This window comes from Excalfactoria chinensis, chromosome 1 (genome assembly GCF_039878825.1).
Source record: "Excalfactoria chinensis isolate bCotChi1 chromosome 1, bCotChi1.hap2, whole genome shotgun sequence".
In the NCBI taxonomy this organism is placed as follows: Eukaryota; Metazoa; Chordata; class Aves; order Galliformes; family Phasianidae; genus Excalfactoria; species Excalfactoria chinensis.
In genome coordinates, this window is record NC_092825.1 from 51,122,006 (window position 1) to 51,140,961 (window position 18,956).

Consider the following 18,956-nt stretch of genomic DNA (forward strand, 5'->3'; position numbering starts at 1 on the left):
CTGGCAGCACTGACAATGTGCCAAGGAAGGGGCTGGGTGTGCCCGTGTTTGTCTGTACGTTCCAGTTACATGGAAACCCTACAGGAAACCGTCGCCCATTTGGCTACTGGGGAAAATTAAAGTGTTTTCTGGAAAAAAAAATACGCTTTCCAGACCCAAATTTGGCACAGTTTCTCCTGGGTCTCTCCACACAGTCCGCGGCCGCACACCCGCTCCGCAGGTGCCCTCGCCCCACCGCGGAACTCCCGCACACCCCCGGCCCCGCCAACGCAGCCTCAACCCCCAGCGCGGGGGGACGCGACTCTCTCTCCCCGCCTTCTCTCCGCCGAGGGGGCGGCGCGGCCGGGACGGGCGGAGCGGAGGGGCCGGCGGGGAAGGGGAGGGGATGTCGGGGCGCCGCCGCCCCGCCCCGCCGCGCCCCATGGTGCCGGCGCGGGCGCGGGGCTGAGGCAGAGGCTGCGAGGCCGGCGGTGTGCTCACAGCAGCGCCCGCCGCCGCCGGGCATGGAGGGCGCCGAAGCGGCCGCCCGCGGCAGCAGCAGCCCCGTGCAGCCCCGCTGCTCCTCCTGCGGCTCCGCGCCGGCCGGCGGCGGCGAGGCGGCGGCAGCGGCCATGGAGGAGCCGCTCGGGGAGGCTGCGTCCCCGAGGGTAGCGGCGACGGCGGCGGGGCCGAGGAAGCAGCAGGGAGTGAAGCGGCATCACCACAAGCACAACCTGAAGCATCGCTACGAGCTGCAGGAGACCTTGGGCAAAGGCACCTACGGCAAAGTCAAGCGGGCCATCGAGCGGTTCTCCGGCAGAGTGGTGAGTGAGGCGGGTGGAGGGGCTGCCCCGGGGTTCCGCCGCTTGGCGTTCCTCGCAGCGCCGGTCGGGTCCGCGGGGCTCCGCTGGAGCTCCCCTTTTTTGGGGGGTGGGGTGTGTGGGTGTGTGGGTGTGCGGTAGCTCATCGGTGCGTTTAGAAATGATGTTATAGGAAAAAAGAGGGTGGCTTGCTGTGCTTGTTTGACTGTGACACGCGGGTCTCCCGTGGATAGTTATTCTTTCCCAACTGGAAACCTGTCACGTTCCCCAGCCAGCCGACACCGCTTACGAAGCGCTGTCAGAATGGCAGGCATCGCTTCTGCAGCTCCAAACGCCGTCATTCGGTCACACATTTGTGACCTGAACGTTGCTGACACCTAAAAAAAACCCCGCAGCCCCATTGGATTCCCCGGACCGTGTCACTGCTCGGCAGCGCCGGTGCTCGAGCTCCGTGGCTGTCCTGCCCGAACTCGGCGTGTCCCCTCCGGTACCGGAGCACAGAAGTGCGGCTGGAGAAGGGCACACATTAGTCAGAGTTCGTGTCATTCTCGGTCTCGGAGGACCGGCGAGCGAGAAGCAAGCATTGGCTGCCCGGAGAAATGGATGCTATTCCAAAGAGGTCTTAGCCCAGCTCTTTATGTGAAGCAGACTAATCGAGTTTTCACCAGCCTTCATCTAAAAGCAAGGCATCTCCCCGGTGACACTACAGGTTTTGTTTCATTTATCTTCCCGTTTCACTTGTCTGTGAGCTCAGCACGCACCCAGAGGCGGAGGCAACTGTAAAACAGCAAAAGAAATTGTAGATGCGCTGGCTTTAATAAGAGACATTTACTTTGCAACCAAATATCTTTGTGCCGACAGTTGAAACTGAGGTTTCAGCCAAGCTGTGGAGTCAGATCATGTATGCTTTCAGTTTATTAGCTCATTTGGAGGCTGGCTGAAGAGAAACCAGAGATGGACATCTCTGCACATGCTCACTCCAAGTGCAGGGTTTTTAAAGTTTGCTGTTTTGGCCATCTCACAGTTTCAGGCTAACAAAAGCTCCAGGGCTGTATTATTTAGGCGGTATTATTTACTGTTCTTCTGTAAGAAGATCGTTTTGGAGTTGCACACGCTATGCAGTAAACAGAAGAATACACTGAAGACGCCTCTTTAAAACTCTTGGATAATCAACAAGAGGAAAAGTGGATTGTAGTGTAATTGAGATTTGGATTTGGGAAGGAACTCTCTGAGGATGTAGCATGGAAAGGATGTAGCAAAGATGCATATCCACATTAACAACACTCCTGGTCCTTCTGCTGCTTGCATCTGTCATTCACTTCTGCTCTACCAGCAGCTCGGGATACGCAGTAATATGGCCTGAGCTGAATTTATATGGTTGATGCCATCTCGAGATGGAGAGTGAAAAATCAAAAGACCTGTGTGATCTCGAGTGCAGTAAAATTGTTGCACAGGCTGTAGCAGCTGGTATGTAGAAGCTAAACAAATCTTTGCAGGGGTGTTAGTTTTACACTGCGGTAACATAAACCTCGGCGTGTGGCACTTCATAATTATTAACTAGTCTAGAGGCAAGTTGTGGTGCGGTGTGAGTGTTTGAACTTAACATCTGTGAGCGTGTGTTAAAATACCCACGTTTTGTCTGTGCGCAGAATAAAAGCGAGCTGCCAGGAGTCCAGTCCAAATGAACGGAGCACTCACTTCTTGCTTTCTGAGGGTCTTCCCAACTGGCCGCTGGCTCTCAATGTAGGAATGGCTGCTCAGAGAGACACGGTGCTACCCTCCAGTTTCCCGCTTCTCTTCCCATCCCTTTCCCATGTTCTTGTCACATCCAGCACGTGCAGCAGGTCGAACAGTTGGCCTGGCTGTGGCCAAGCGTCCAGCAGGGGATGCAGGAGAGAGCCGGCTCTGTTCCTGGCACTGCTTCCCATGCAGACTGTCTGACAACCAGCAGCCAGGTAGCTGAGTCCCAAGGTCGCTCCGGTCTGGTCTATTTGCTTCCTATTCTGCTGCTGGTTTAGCTAATCTTTTCTTTACTCAGCGGTTAGCAGGTATTTGAGGCTGTATGGTAACAGATTGCGAGGCTGGACCTTGGAAGTCACACTGCGTCCGCAGCCAGCTGTCCTCACAGAGCTCTTCTCCTGTTTGGCCTTTCTGCTTCTCCGGTCCTTTAGCAACCCCTTTCACTCTGTGAAATGAAGATATCTGCATGATTAGCCATGCTTTTAAATGTGAAACACGAACACTGGAATTTTTGTCATCCATGTGACAGCAATAAACAGCTCATGAGCAAAGCAGAAATTGGCAGGTTTGAGTTAATGGAGTGAAAACAAGGAGTAAAGACGCTCAGTCTGAGGTGTGTACATCTCTGGTCTCCTGCCCTAGCAGGGTTTCTGTTGACTAGAATGAAAGTAGTATTTGGCAGTTGCTAACAGGCTACAGGTTTATTCAGGTTGCTGTAGTTTCCTTGTCTTTCCTCTTAGCTCAGTGAAACGTGATCGTAAGGTTTCCTGCCATAAAGCTCCAGGGTAGCTTGTGTGATGCGTGTAGTTTGTTATTGGAAACAACTTAGGTGAATTTGTGTATGGGTTACCACAGTGACTGCAGGCCGTTAAATAACGCCCGCTGCGTGACGTATCGGCTGCCCAGCAAGACTTCCTTCATTAGTATTCTCTCAGCACATGCAGTGCGACTTAAGATATTTTAAATTAATGCACCTGTTAGTGAGTGTAAGGATGAAGAGATGATATCGCAGGCCTGTGAAGTAACACTCATGTTGACGTTTCTGTGGGTGTTTTCTCCACTTGTCATCTTGCACATGTTAGAGCAAAGAACCGAGCTTTTGTTCGTGTTATATAGTCAGTATGTGTTAGCCAAGAAATCCCCAGCTACACTTATGTCAGCATTAGATAAGCTGTGTGCTGACCACCTCCAGCCCGGCCTGTGCGCCGTGCCTGGGGAAGGCCAAGGCCCTCGGTCCTTGGTGGCTGGATGGTTCCTTGCAGTGTGGGCAGGCATTTGTTCTTCTGGCTGGTTCTGCAGCTCTCATGCATTGCTCGTAGTTTCTTATACCCTCGTGTGTAAGCTTGCTTGCCCTTCCTGCCATGTGCCTCCTGTCTACAGACCCGATTTTCCTCTTTGCAAGAGACAGAAGCTTTTCTCCCTCTCTTCCTGCTTGGGGAGCCTCGTTTCTCCCTTCTGCTCAGTCAAGACCTCTATTTTTCCTCCTCGCCAGCAGGTGGAGGAAGCAGTATTCTTCTCCAGCCGTCCTCCAGCACGCCAGTTATGTGGGGAATTGATGACAGGCTGCACTTGGCATGAAGAGCAGGCGTGCAGTGCATACTTGTGCAGGCGGGTTCCCGTTAGTTGCGTGTGCTGTTTCTTTCGCAAGGAAGTGCAGGTAGAAGGATGCTGCCAAATTGTATTGGTTTCCAAATTAAAAGCTTGTAAAAAGCCTACATTTTAGATCAACAGAAATAGGTTCAGTTGCAGTGCGAGTGAGCATCTTTGCTTTGAAACAGCTGTGCTCTGTGGAGACTGTGGAGAGTCACACAGGGTTTTGAAACTCCAAAACAAGAGCAGATTAAATAAAAGGAAGACCTCTGCTTTGCTGATTGTATTTGTATTACTGAAAAAACAGAATGTGAATACCAACAACAGCCCTGCCATGTCCGTAATTAAGACCTTGCACGTTGTACAGCCATCTGTGTGTTGGTAGCGTGGCTTTTAAGAGTTCTGAGTACCAAGGTAGAAGCATGCTTATGGGTCACCAGGGCTGGTGAAAGCCAGGGAGGATGTTTGCCCCGGTTCTCTTTCCTGTTTTGCTAATACTGTGAGGACAGTGGCTGTCTGCTGCCCTTAGGCAGCCCAGCCAGGACCCTGGGCCCAGTTAGCTGTCAGTGCTCCGGTTCAGTGGCTCCTCACTGACTGCCTGGACACATTCCCTTTGTTTTCTCAGCAAATCTTCCATACAAGGGGCTAAAAGGATTCGAGTGTCTTTCAAGAACTGGACTTATCCAATTAATAAAATGCCTATGTTAACATCAAGTATTCCACAAACAGAAAACTCGAGTATTCCCCTCTTCCCTCCTATGCATGTGAATTATCATGCTATCTTTATGATGACACAGTGTACTTCCATTTTATCCTGAGCACTCCTGCTTCATTCAGCACCTGGGTCACTACCTCATGCTGATTTTTATCTCGATCCTTCAGTGCTCATCCTCTGCAGAATCATGTCCAGATCTGAGGCAGAACTGCTTATTTTATTTTTTGAGATTCCTTGTTCTTATTAAGATACCTTCCTTTATTGCAGATACCGGTGGAAGTATCTACACAACACTGCTGTGATGTGAAGTGCTCGTACAGTACTTTGCACAGCAGGATCCCGATTCATGCATGTGGCTTCTACAGCTATGATAATACACTTGGATAATAGTAACAATGGCTTGTATCGCTACCCCGCTTTATCCATGAGAAAGAAAAACTTACAGATTAAAGCCAAAATCATCAGAAATATCAGCTAGCCTTTAGTGTACAGCCTAACACCTGATTTTTTTTCCAGCCGTACAGAGTATGTCACATCTGGGCCCTACAGATGACAGCCTCCTCCTGCAGAGCTGCATTGCGCCTTCCTTCTAGGCTGCCCCAAGCTTTTGTCCCAGTGTGACATTTGGTGTCAGCCTCCACTCCTGACCCTTTTGCACTCGCTTGCTGCTGCCTCTCGCTTTGTTCTGCATGCCAGCGTCGTGACCCATGCTGAGAGTGCAGCCGTGCTCACTGCTCTGGAGCTGGGAGCTGCCAGCAGGATGCGTGCAGCCTGCTGCAGGCATTGCTCCAGCCATTCAGTGCTCACTGTGAGGGGGGCTCCTTGCAAAACCTGGTGCCAGAACCTCGTGATTTTCTTCTTTCTTGAAGGTGTGCAAAGTGTGTGCTGTTAGGGACTCAGAATGTGACCAAATCTGGGCATGGCTTCATGGTGCTGAAGGCATGCTAGTGAAACTCGGGTAAACAAACAAACAAACAAAAATATAAGAAATTCTACCAAAGCATGGAAATTCTAGATCTGGAATGAATGTGAGTTGGAAAGAGTATACAGGCAGTAAAAAGGCTTGCAAATGGTTTTGCTGTTACTTTACTTGTTCCACCCTTAGTTATTATCTATGTTCTGAGAATGATTAAAAAGGAAAAACAAAACCCCAAAACCCACCAAATTTAATGTGATTTACTGTGGATGCTGTTGGCTTCTCACAATAGGAATTACCACCTAGCTGTATTAAGTGACCGCAGTCTTTATATAAACACTCGTGTAACTGAAATATCAAAGACAACTTGAACGTGAAGGGCTGCAAAAGGAAGCAAATGATCACAGCATGCAGGCTGTGGAAGGCACCTCCAGCCCTTGCTGCAGAAGCAGATTTGTTCAGAGGACTTAAGAGAGAAGTTTGACCAGCCAATAAGGTCAAGATTAAGTAGTCGAATCTGTTACTAAATTAAAGAACAGCAGGTTCTTTGAGCACCCAGTAACATTCCTTGGAAGATTTTGGGCTGCCTTACAGGTGAATGAATGACCAAGTCACAAAAAACTGTTGCTACTTCTTTTTTTCCTTCTGGTTAGGTTGCATAACTTTGGTCAGGTCAATTAGCTTTCCCGTCCCATTGTATCGGATACTACTCAACTTAACTACTGGGGCACATTTTGGCCTATTGTGATCCCACTAACCAAATTCTGTAGTGAAATTTGCAACAGAATTGGAGTCCATGTTTATAACACAGCCCTCAGTTTGAAACACTGTAAAACGCCTAAGCATTTTTGCAGATGATTTCAAAGCACCATATGCTGCAGAATGGAAATGGCTTGTACAGAGTCTTTCATTAGATATGGATAAAATATACTGCGTTTTTTGGTGGCATGTGTTTTAAAAATTACTATTATTTTTTAAGAACCACAATGTGGATTTGCCATGTGGAGACAATTATTGTATATATTGTAGTTTGGGGTCATACATGTTGAATAAAACCGTGTGGAATGTGGAGTTCTTGTGAGCAATTGTTTATTCTTTGCAGAACTGCAATCGTAGTTAGTCTGTGTTTTGTCTGGTAAATAAATAACTGGAGAGAAATTCCTCTGCTGGCCAGAGGAATCAGAAGGGGGCACGTGGTGGCCACATCGGTGCTAAGGAAGAAAACTGTTGTAGGTATATCAATCTTGAGCCCAGAGAGATCAGTGCGTGCAAAGCCATACCAGTACCTGTGCAGAATGCATGGGACACAATTCCATCATCCATATGCCAGGGATTGGCTGTAACTGTGGTTTTAATGCAGGCATCTTCCTGGCTTAGGTCTCAGGCTCCTGTACCATGCTTAGGTACCCCTCTTTCTGCATGAGCCTGCATGCTGATGCCAGACCTTCTCCTTTCTTTGGAGCTGTGTTCCACGCAGGAAGACACTGCTGTTCTCTTTACTCTTGTCTTTTATGCTCTGCCTATGCAAAGTGAGATCACTCACATCTTCTGCTGTGGCACCAGTCAGTACCCCTGAAGAAGTGCCTTGGTTCTTAAGGTGGTATGGGAGCTCCCAACATGTGCAGTGGTTCAGGTTGCTGCCATATCCCAGCTCTAACATACAGTTTCTATATCATTAAGATTCCAATCATTCATTAAGATTGGAAAAGACCTCTAAGATCAACTGGTCCAACCACCATCCCATCTTCCCCATGCCCACTGACTGTGTCTCTCAGTGCCACACCTCCACATTGCTTGAACACCTGCAGGGATGGTGACTCTATCACCTCCCTGGGCAGCCTGTTCCAATGAATCGGCACTCTTTCTGAGAATAAACTTTCCTAATATTCAGCCTGAACCTCACCTTTGGTTTGCATGCTATTGTGATGTGTATGTTAGCCTGGGGATCTCCAGCCTACAGAGTATCGGTCTTCTCTCTTGCTTGCCTCCTGCCTAAGGATTTGTTCCTAAATTGTCCAGGAGTATTTCATAGAAAATAGTCCTGTTATTAGCTGTGGTGGGTCAATATACTTGGCATAGCTGGTGTGTCAGAGGAAACCTCTCGGACGAAAAGCCTCTTACTAAATATGCAAATGACATTTGTCAGTGTTTCCCTCAGATATCTTCCAACAGATGTGGGTACCATGTGTGTTCACTTAATAAACTAAACTCGAAATAATTTCCACTTTGCTAGCTATATGGGGAATAGTTGGGGGTGGGGAGCGAACTACAAAGCAAGGTAAAACTGCATATGTGTGCTGTTATATTTGATGACCAATTCATTAAAGCCATAAGTGTATCCAGGCTTTCAATAGTGTTCTCCTGCTGTTGCTTCCTGTACTCCCTGGCTACAAAATCAGTCTCTATGGCTCTCATTTGTCTTACCCACATGAAAGACTTCGAGCATCTGCAAGTTATGATTTGAGAAGTATCTGCTTTTAAACAGAATGTATTTATCACCATGTCTTCACAGGCAACGTGGTACATTGTATAAATTAGAGGATCCTAGACCTTTGAACACTAGGGGGCTGGGTGAGATATTCCATGAGCCGACGGTGTCTGGCCATCCTGATCAAACATCCTGGACCCACACCAAAAATGCCAGATGTTCCATAGATGTGGGGGCCCTCCTGTAACCTTTGCTGCGTGCTGCAGTGGGGGATGCATGGAGGGGGTGAGACTGTAGCCATCCATTGCTCTGACGCTGTTTTAATGTTCTCATATTTTTTATGTTTCGAACCGAACACCATCAACCAACCCTGTCAAAGGAGTACACACTATTAATACTTTCAGCGTCTTAGTTCTCCCAAGGCAGGTGGGATTTGCTACTAGCTTTGGTGGTTTACAAGACATCAGCCCTTAAAACTGTCACTGGTCCACGGCTGGAGGCAAGCTCTGGATCTTGCTCCAGTGTGATTTTTGTCAGGCTCTGTTCTTGCAGACAGCGGAATATAATAAAATATTTTAATGGGTGTTTCCTTTCATTTTATCAAAAAAGAAAAAATAATAAAAAATAAAGAAACAAAACCCAGCAGCACAGCAGCTATGGGAAGGGTGGTTGGCATGGCTGCTGTGTTCAGAGTAGTTCTGGCCAGCTGTAGGTGCACGCAAATTCACTTCAATTACTTCAGTGCTGCAGAACCCATTCCAGAAGCTCTTAGCAACGAAGCCAGAAGCTTCACTCAGAAGACAGCACAGGCTGCTCCAGTTAATGTACAATCCCCATAACTGTGCATCTCAGGATGCCTCCTCAGCCTTCCCACCTCCCTCAACTCCATTCCCAGCTCATGTCAGCTGCACCAGTAACACAGCCTCTCCTTGTCCTCCTCTTCACCCTGCTCTCAGGATCCTCGCCTTCATCCCAGCTGCTCTTGCCATCCCTCTGTATGCTCTATAGTCCACTCTGTCCCCACTGTCTGTGGTAAGCCTGCAAAACCCAGAACCCCTTGGCTGCCCTGGCCCTGCTGCTGGCATATGGGACGACTTAAGCAGGAACGCTGGAGGAGCCAAATGTCTTTGTTCTGAGGTCTGGCTGCTTGAGGGGCTTGCAATTATGCTAATGTCTCACTGTGTCAGAGAGCTGAGTCAGCGTGTTTGGGTTTCAGCACTACTGCCTTGGAATAAAGACAGTAGTTAAGGGATATTAGACTTAAAAATAATAAATAGAATAAAAATTCGTTGTTCCTGTGAACAGATACCGTTGCAGACTTGGAGACTAAATTTAGCTGCTCTTGAACAGATCAGAAAGATTTGGGCTCTGCTGTAGATGGGTATCACAAAGCTTCCATACCACGTTTCCTGTACACATAAAGACATTTCATCTCTCTTGCAACTTGTTAGACCCCTGAATGATATCTCCCTTTATTTGAGAGGAAAGCGTTGTTTTAAAAGTGAACGTGAGGACTTCTTGTGGTATTGATCACAAGAGGTAGCAATGAGAGCTGGATAAAAACACCTCCTAATTTTCCTTTTATTTTTTAAGGAAAGAAGGACGTTTGGCATAGGAAGCAGCATTTTGTTGTCATCAATTAAAAAATCAATCAGTCTTTCTTTTGCACAGGTTTAACAGGAAAACATGGCATATCATTTGTTGCAGATCATCTCATGAGCTTGGATTGCTATAGCTTAGCTCATTTTTGCCACCGTGCACTGCGCGGATCCAACCTGCTCACTGCTGGTGGAGTGTTTGGCTGAGGCTGCGGCAATGGGGCTACTCAGTTGGTTCAGCACAGCAAAAACAAGTGTTTGGTGAGAGAGTGGTGCAGCCTTTTGGGTGTTATGTGCTCCAGCGCTGCACAGCCTGGAGTATGGGAGAGCTACACAAGAGTGCCTGCCAAAATGCCTGCTGGAAGGTGATGCTGCTGAGCAAACGAGTCCTTAGCATTCATTAATAAGCAGAATACTTGGGCTGATGTCTGTAGTTGACACTTGCAATGTGATACATACCCTTGGTTAGATTTTTGGGGGAGCAATAGCTGGATTTTTTACCATTTTTTGTAATTCTCTTGGCTCTGATACTGATAAATTTGGCTTGGGCTTAGTTGACCTACGTAGGGATACAGTTGAGAGGCATCCATTTTCAGCCACATCTCTCTGCATGAGTCATGCAGTGTCCTTTATGCTGACTTTTCCTTTGATACGGTTGACCTTTCTCTCATCTCTGTCTGTTGCAGGGCTTTTGCCTGTCACTCATCACCCTGCTGCCAAAGCACCTCACAAACTGCTGTAGCCTTACAGTTATTCTGTTTAGTATATAGAGTCACTCTCATTTTTTTTTTCTTCCAGAGATTCAATGGGTTGGTATTTGCCTTTTGGTGTTGTACCAGCATATGGGGCCAGGTGGAAGAGTTGGTGGACCAGCCTAGCAATACAAGCCATGCCCTGTGGGTGCAGTTCTGTCAAGCACAGCTGGTGTTTACTTTCCTCAGGTGTTGAAATGGGCTGATACGAAGAAGTATAGCATGATGCTTTGAGCACCAAAGACATGAAATGGTTTCTCTAAGGTCACCCAGCAGGTCTCCAAGAGATCCAAAGAGAGAACTAAGGTGCGCCATAGCTTCAGTGCTTGGCTGGGCCTGGCTTTTACTTCTGTACCCCCCTCATTTGGATAGGCAGTTTGTAAATGAAAGACCTCATCATGGCTGCCGTTGCACTGCAGGAGGATGGTGCCATTTTCCAAGGCCTGCCGGCCATTGGATCTTGTTGCGTGGTCACTGCCGGGTGCTGCAGCAAGTCCTGCAGGCCTGGGAGGAGCAAGGACATTTGATTGCAGTGTTTACATCTAGGCCAGAGCCCAGTCCTCTTTTCCACCAACAGTCTTTCTGCATGTAGACTGCAAGTTTTCAGCCCAGTGAAGATACTGTATTCTTCCAGTTCATTTGGTTTGGCATCTCCTTGAGAAGATGCAGTCCAATGGGACCCATGGAACTCTCCGTTGTGGGTTGCGTATTGCTTGTGAGGAATTCATCGGGGAAAGGAATTTCATTCTGTACTTGAGCCTCCTTCCAGCCTTTCTCAGATGTAGAGAAAACTCTGCAGTGCTGAATGTAACTGGTTATCATTATTGGATATCGTTACTCACTCACTTTGAGCATAAAACAAAAAAATCACATCCCCTGTGATGTCTGTGGGTGTAGCGCTGCTCTCAGTTACATTAACACTGTTGTAAATCGAAGAGTAGAATTTGGCCCTTTGTTTCAATTGAAATATTTGTTTAACACAGGCGAGGGCTAAACAATACACTTGAAAGCAATTTGTGTTATTGTCTGTAGAGCAGAGCTTGTATTTTATGAACTGGCTGATCATAAAGACAGCAATAAATCATGTAAAGCATTCTCATTTACTTTTTCCTTCTTTTTTCCTTTTGCAGATGGGGCTTGTAGAGTAGTGTTGCAGTCAAATGTCTGATCCAGGATATTTGAGTTGAACTGTGTGAGTCCATTAAACAAATGTAATGGCTTTTTGGAAAGAAGTGCTGCGTGTTTGAAACCAAATGTTTTACATAGAGAACATCTGGGAAGCGCTGGGTGTTTGTATGTAGAGCGCATCAGACAGCAGCCTTGGTGAGCTCAGCTGGGAGGCTGCCTGGGACGTAGTTGTAGGATATGACAGTTCAGTTGTTGCAGGGAATAATTCCTATGAAGTATTGCCATAAACCGAATGTTTGGCACAAATAGCTCTATCTTTGTTTTACTGTACACCCAAGTTATTCTTCTTATCTGCCCAGCAAAACTCTAAACGATGTTTAAACAGCACAGTAAATGTTGGCACCTCTGAGCTGCGGCGTGCACATTAGAGCAAGCTGGAGCAAGCAGTTAGTGTGAAGGGGGAGCTCAGCTCGCTCTGCTTTCAGTGAAGCGCTATCGATCCCTGCCACAGATGGTGCACTGCAAGTGAGTGATGAATGCAGCCTGTGCAAATGGTGCGGGGGGCTGAGTTGGAAATGATCGATGTCATGGTGCTGTTGCATGTCACTGCTTTGAGGAATGGGGAAATGCAAACCCAGTAAATCCACGTGATTAGACCGGTGTTGGGGTTTGGTGGGGCTACTGGAAGAACTTGGACCTTGTTAAATTAATAAGCCTACTTTTATTTTGCAACATCAGAAGTGCTGTATTTCCAGGAAATGTAGGAAACGTAGAGAAAAGTTCTATTTGGTAGTCTGTTCTTATTACTATTTCTGCAGTTTAGCTGTGGAATGCGTGGCTCAAATGAGATGAAAACTGTGATTTCCAGAGTAGCAACGCAGCTTCCCCTTTCAGGATTGTTTAAGCAAAAAAAATTAAACAAAGTGGGTTAGGCAGTCTCTTGCTCCAGTCCCTTGTGGACAGCAATTCGTGTTGCGCAGCACTGCTTTAATAGTTCTGCTCGGTACGACATGATTTGTGGGATTTGCTGAGATGAGATTCTGGACCGAGCAGCATGAGAGGGAATTGCTCCTCACTCGGAGGAAGGTGGTATATCCAAGTCTGTGCGAAGGTCGCTGGCAGGGCAAAGCAGGAAGCCTGTGCTGCTGCTGCTGCACTACCTAACAACTTCGCTTTTGGCACTGGGACCCCAGAAATCTGAGTGCTGACTCTCCTTCATTCAACCAACCCCGGCCAAAGTGCAGACCAAGGAAGGTGTCTGTGCGTGTTGAAGAAGGGGGCAACAGTCCTGGAGATCACGCAGTCCAGAGGAGCTCCCTGCCAAAAGTTTTCCATCTATTTCTTTAAAAAGAAACACAAAGCAGTTGGCTGTTTCTCCTCTCCAAGTTAACTTTCCTCAGAACCACTTATAACAACTGCCTGTAGTTTTGTACTCCTCTCGCAGCAAGTTAGAACTGTGCTTTTAAGGCTGTAAGATTGCATGGTAGCCAGCCACTGCACTGCGGGAAAGTGTAATTCATTCCTCCCCATCGTGTCTATTCCAAGCCTGACTGGCTGTGGGGAGCAGGAGTGTTCCTGTTCCTGTGTTATTCTCTCCACTGAGCCATTAGGGTGGCCCTGGTAATTTACTTTCGATAAATAAAAGAGAACAACAGGAGGTTCCTCTACCTTCAGAGGTACAAATATTTCTTAGAAATCAGAGACGGATGGAGAAGAAAGTTCTTTCCTCCCTCTGTAGCAATTCCACCGCTCTGTCATAAATTCTAGGAGGGTCCCTTCCAGAAAGGGACCATTAAATAGGTAACATCCAGCCTGGCCAACACAGTACTGAAGCAATGTTCTTACAAAAATAAATTTAATACTGCAATGTGATCTGCAAGCCCTGGAGTAAAATAACCTGGGTGAGGCTTGATACAAACAGTTGCCAATCTTTTTGTTTTCCAAGAGTATTTTTCCAGATAGGATGTGGGTCACTAGATTTCCACCAAGAAGTGCTGTTTATATTTTAGTCAATCTTGGACTGATTTAGGAAATTATCGTAGGTATAGGTGCTTCTGAGTGGATGGTCATTGGGAAAAATGGGACGTTAGGACCGTGTCATTAGGAACAATCTATTCTCAGGAAGAGCGGTGCTGCAGTGGCACAGGCTGCCCAGGGAGGTGGTGCAGTCACCATCCCTGGAGGTGTTCCAGAGCTGTGTGGATGTGGCACTGAGGGACGTGGTCAGTGGGCACGGTGGGGATGGGCTGCTGGTTGGACTAGATGATCTTCGTGCTTTCTTCCAACCTTAATGATTCTGTGATTCTACAATTAACCCTTCTGACTATCTGTACGCTGCCATGTTCTGCGATACAGCTTGAGTGGCTCACCATCCACATGCATCCTGCTCGTTAATGTTAATCCAAAGCCTAAAATCTGAACTCTTCTAAAGCCTCCTCATGCTTTAAAGTTCTGCCAAGTTAATTAGGAGTTTGAGGTGGTCTAGTAATACGATATTGGGTTTTCATTAGCACCGTGGGGTCTGAAGGACATCTACTGAAGAAGGAATCTTCTCAGGTTTTTCAGGTTCTGTTCTGTCTCTCATGGTGCAGTAACTTTCTTTCTTCTTTCAATGAACTTGTAGCCTTCGTTGAAGGACTGCGGAACTGGGAGAGTGAAATTAAAGGATTTCCACAAAGCCACATAACAGTATTGGTGACAGAGGGGACGCTGTAAAGATGTGCAAAGCTCTTAGCAGTTCTGAACCCACAGGCTCCTCAGGGAAAGAGAATAAGCTGAGTTACATTTGTTTACCCACAGCTTCCTCCAGCAGAGCCTACCAGTGAATAAAAATGCACTGTCGGGTGGCTTCTTGGAAAAAAACTTGATGTAAGAAAGTGTTTAGACGATGTCCATCCCCCTCCATTCTTTAATGTGAATTACAGCCTTGCGCTGATATAGCACCTTTCACCTAAACATATGCAGAATCACTTTGGAGACTCTGGTAGCTGCTCAGGTTACCATTATTTAGCAATTATTTAGCAGAACATCACAATACTTTGCAGCAGTTTCTTAAAGGGTGTGAATATCCCCATTTCCAACTTAAATTATTGGGAGGAATTATAGGAGACTGCCATTTGCAATCTGGAACTAGATCCAGGCACTGAGGCCTTATAATGAAGTAGCCAGGATCTTGGTTTTACATTTCATCCCCAAATCAGTGCCTTGAATGGTGTACACTCCTGCAACAGAGGATTACTTCAGCGTGGTTCGCTGCTTATTCACAATGCAAAAAACAACACTGTATTAATGTCCCTCTCTGCTGTCCCAGGTTAGTATTTTGCATTACATCAGCAGCTGTGGTAGCTATGGGATCAAACCTCAAAGTGAACGTGAGATCTGTCTTCCAGTTTTTGGAGTGAATCTGCAATATCCATGTAACGCTGAGAACAGTAAAGCTGGGGCTTGTGAATTCTTTCACTCCTCTTTAACCTGACTTGCCAGTAATTTAATTAGCGCTAAACAGTCTGCACACAGACTTGCAGAAGTTAAAAAGACCGACACATGATTCACTTCCAGTGACTTTTCCTGTTTTACACATGTGCTGGATGGAGCTGTGCTGCATTTGGAAGTTGATCAGTAATGATTGCACAATTCTAACCTTATTTAAACTATGATATAAACAGACATGATAGAAACGGATGCTACCAGGTTTTTTCCTACTTATAAGTGGTCAGCTTTTCTTTTTTTCGTTTTTCTTTCTTTTCCTTCTTTTTTTAAACAAAATCATAACCTGGAAGAACAGCAGTCAGACTTTGTGTAATCCCAATTCAGTGCAGCATTTGGCTTTTGTAAATGTGGAAGCCAAGAATAAACATCTGCTTGGCAACTTCACCAGAAGTTAACTATAAACGCAGTTTTCATCTTTTCAGTGAATGTGGCATTCAGTGCTGGTTGATATCTAATAAGGATTGATCCATAGCTGAGGTTTTAAAGCATTTCTTTTTTTTCTTTTAATTACTGTTATGAACCTCCACTGCCTAAGGGAAATCCCTTACCTCATTTACTTTCCAGATATAATTCCTCATGTGCCAAAACATGAACTTTCCTTGGAAGCCTGAAGGTAGCTGGATGGGGTATTTGTATGTTTTTAGGCTTTGGAAATGAGATGCTCTTCCATTGGTCTGGGCATGACAGCAGTAAAACTCAAACTTGGCCATTCTTTAGTCCTTCAGAATTAGATCAGAAGTCTGCTTTATGCAGGGTAGGTACAACCATTTCGAAGTATTGAATATTGCATCTTTGGATATTCAGAAGGATCTTGTCAAGAAAGATTAAGCGTGATGACTCTTCTGTCCAAGCAGATGAACTCTGAATGTGGTGGAGACTCTTCCAACTTTGCCAGCATTGGGCTCCAGTCCTGGCAATCCCAGCTGCAAACATCTCCAATAACCTTGTCTTGTCCCATCTCCACTTTTCATCAAATCCTTTGTAACCTCTGCTGCTACCAGGGCAGACAGGACATCATTAATGCGGTATGAAATCATTTATTTTGGGAAGGGAAAGGTTTTTCAATACATTTCTAACTTGTGTCAGTAGCCTGCCCATTTCTGAATTCTGCAGCCCTCCCTTCTCTCAGTTTTGAAAACTAATTGCTTCAAAGTGGAAAATCAATAACCACATTGTTAACCTTTGTTTTTAAATGCTATTGGAAATGATGAATGTTTTTTTTTTTCACTCTTGATGGAGTATCAGTCCTGAAATGATTCATACACAGCTGTAAGATCCAAGGCAGCAAGGACAACCCAAGGCCAGGCTTCTCAGCATTCAGTGTTGTTTTTTTCAGAGGATTCATGGTGTAAATATATGTCAGTCTATCTGAGGGCAGCAGGTACAAGGCAGGGAAGGGTTATGAATTTTGCAGTAGGGCGGTAGCTGTTCAGGAAGTGTGCATACGAATGCTGTTAACAGGCACTGTGCCGGGGTAAGAAAAGAAGTGGAGGAAGGGTGTTGCACATGTTCCTCCTGGCACCCACCGTCACTATGTACAGCACAGACGTGCCAACCTTGTGCTTTCTCCTGTTCATTAAAACTTGGTTCCGTGGGCATTTTTCTGTGTGAATGATGGGGGAACTAGGAAGAGATATAACCCCTCGCTTAGTATTTGTGATTAGTTAGTTCCTCTTCACTTGCTGAATCTCCATTTATATATAATAACAGCAAATATGGCCAGCAGAACTGGGAAAGAAAAATGAAAACAAAGGTGAAATTACCCAGGTTCTCACAAGAGATGCTGTGACACTGTGTGTCAACTTAAGCAAATAACAACAGCATTTTGTCTTCGTTGACATCCATGTAATGGCAGGAGCAAGCATGCTGCAGAACGGAGCAACGGGCAGAAGCCTTGAGCTTTGGATCACCAGTGTCCTGTTGGGTGCAGGTGCACTGTCTCCCTCTTAGAGCAGCTTCCTCAATTACTGCATAGTTGGCCAACCTAGCAAGCAGTAGGGTTGAGCTGTTAATTAGGGTTTGGCTGTATGCCTGTCTCTCAGGCAGTATCACCTCAGAGATGATTTGGCTTTTAGGACCTGAAAATTGTCAGTCTCCAAAACAATGGCACTGTATCAGTCTTACTGTTTTTCCCCAAAGAGAATTCTCAGAGAAGGTAAAACAAAACACATGATGCCAGCTGCTAATTTTGCTCCAGCTCCCAGTGTTCTTCCTTCCGCCTTCTCAGTCAGTGTATGAAGTGTTTTGATGGCAGTGCAGAAGCACATCCTGCATGATGCTGTTCACTCCTGTGTCAGACCTGGGATTGGATTCTCAAGATAGCTTTTTTCTTCCATATCAGGGAACTCAGCAAATAAATCCTCGTGGGTGAGGCAGCTTGCAAGAAGTCTGCACGAGGATGCCTTTGCAGAACATGTTGAGTACTTGGCATCCCTGCAGAGATACCCACTCCTGGCTCCTTCCCACCTGGAAGATCTGGCAGCCAGACAGTTACCCAGCCCATCCCATGCCTTTCCTTACTCTTCCTTGTGCAACCCCTGGAAGTGCCATTTCAATGCAGCTGCATTATCAGCGTTCCCCTCCTTATCATCAGATTTCAGAGCCTTGGGGGCCACCCTATTTCATAGCTTTGTTTCTCTTCCTCTTGTGTTGGTGATGTCTGGGCCAAGAGCCATAGGCATTTTCAGACTCCCCTGGAAAAACATTGCATGGTGCCAGACTTTATTCTTTCTTGCTAAGCACCGTGGGGCTGGGGAAAGAACAATGTGCCTTTTCTCTCCCCACCCCCAGACATCCTCTGCTCTGCCTCTCTCTTCCCCGTCTCAATTCACCTATTCTTTACTTCCCCACCCTTGTTGGCACTTGCCACATTACACTTCCCACCTAAGAGTCTCAAGGAAAGGAAGCAGAGCTGTGAAACTGGCTGGACTCACCCATTTCCCATTGCTGGCTGGGGCTGGCCTCACTTCGCAGCTTTGGGAAGATAGAGGTTTATGACTGCGTAACTCTCCCTTCCCACTGCACCCAGAGAAAACTGTTTTTAATACTGTTTGCTGAGCTGCATTTCTGACATATCTCCCCATGACAACAAGCCATTTTCCCTTCCTCAGGAGACTGCACTCTCTTTCCTGATGTCATTTTCCCAACTCTCTGCAAGGCTATTGCAATAACCCATCGGAATTTGGTCCGGAGCACGGGTGGTATGCACAGAGGTTGGACCCAGCTTATAATTCACAGCCTCCCCGGTGGAGAAAAGCAGTTTGTTCATATCTTTCCACAGCCCTAAAAATAGCCGTGGTAGATAATGAGAGTGGAGGATAGCTTTCAATGGGACTGAATGTACTGCATGCAGAGGTTGCTGGGGAAGGCTCAGCCGCTTATGTCATTCATGTGCTCGGCCTGGGCTTCAGCAGCAGTGGACTTCAATCTGGGACTTTACGCAGTGTGACTAATTGCACCTTTGTTTGTGATCATGCATCTTAGCTGGAAATGAGACAAAAACGAGTGAAGCGGCCTCCTGAAATCAAGAGAAATACTTAATGTTCTGATGAAAACATACCTTTGTTGCTCACTCTATGAGGCAGCAGTGACTCAGCAGACATGGAGATGTGATATGGAAACAGGCACCTACTGCCTGCTCTGTCCTTTGCCAGATGTTCAGGCTTTGAGATATTCTGCCGTACGCAGTGTGGTCTGAATCTGTAAAAGAAAATCCCACCTGTTGTGTTCTGCCCAGCAGCCGAGAAGCAAATAGAGGAAGAGACATTTCTCTTATTGAAAGGACTGAATGTACAGAAACC

At 46.5% G+C, this 18,956-nt stretch overlaps 1 protein-coding gene across 1 annotated transcript in view; it reads left to right on the forward strand.

Annotated features, from left to right (window-relative positions):
- Nucleotides 1-430: 430 nt before the first annotated feature.
- The window catches only part of NUAK1 (NUAK family kinase 1), a 47,737-nt gene continuing 29,211 nt past the window's right edge, over nt 431-18,956 (forward strand). Inside the window, exon 1 of the mRNA XM_072350860.1 lies at nt 431-803. Coding sequence (XP_072206961.1) covers nt 504-803 — 300 coding nt within the window. The 5' untranslated portion in view covers nt 431-503. The remainder of the gene's footprint in view (nt 804-18,956) is intronic.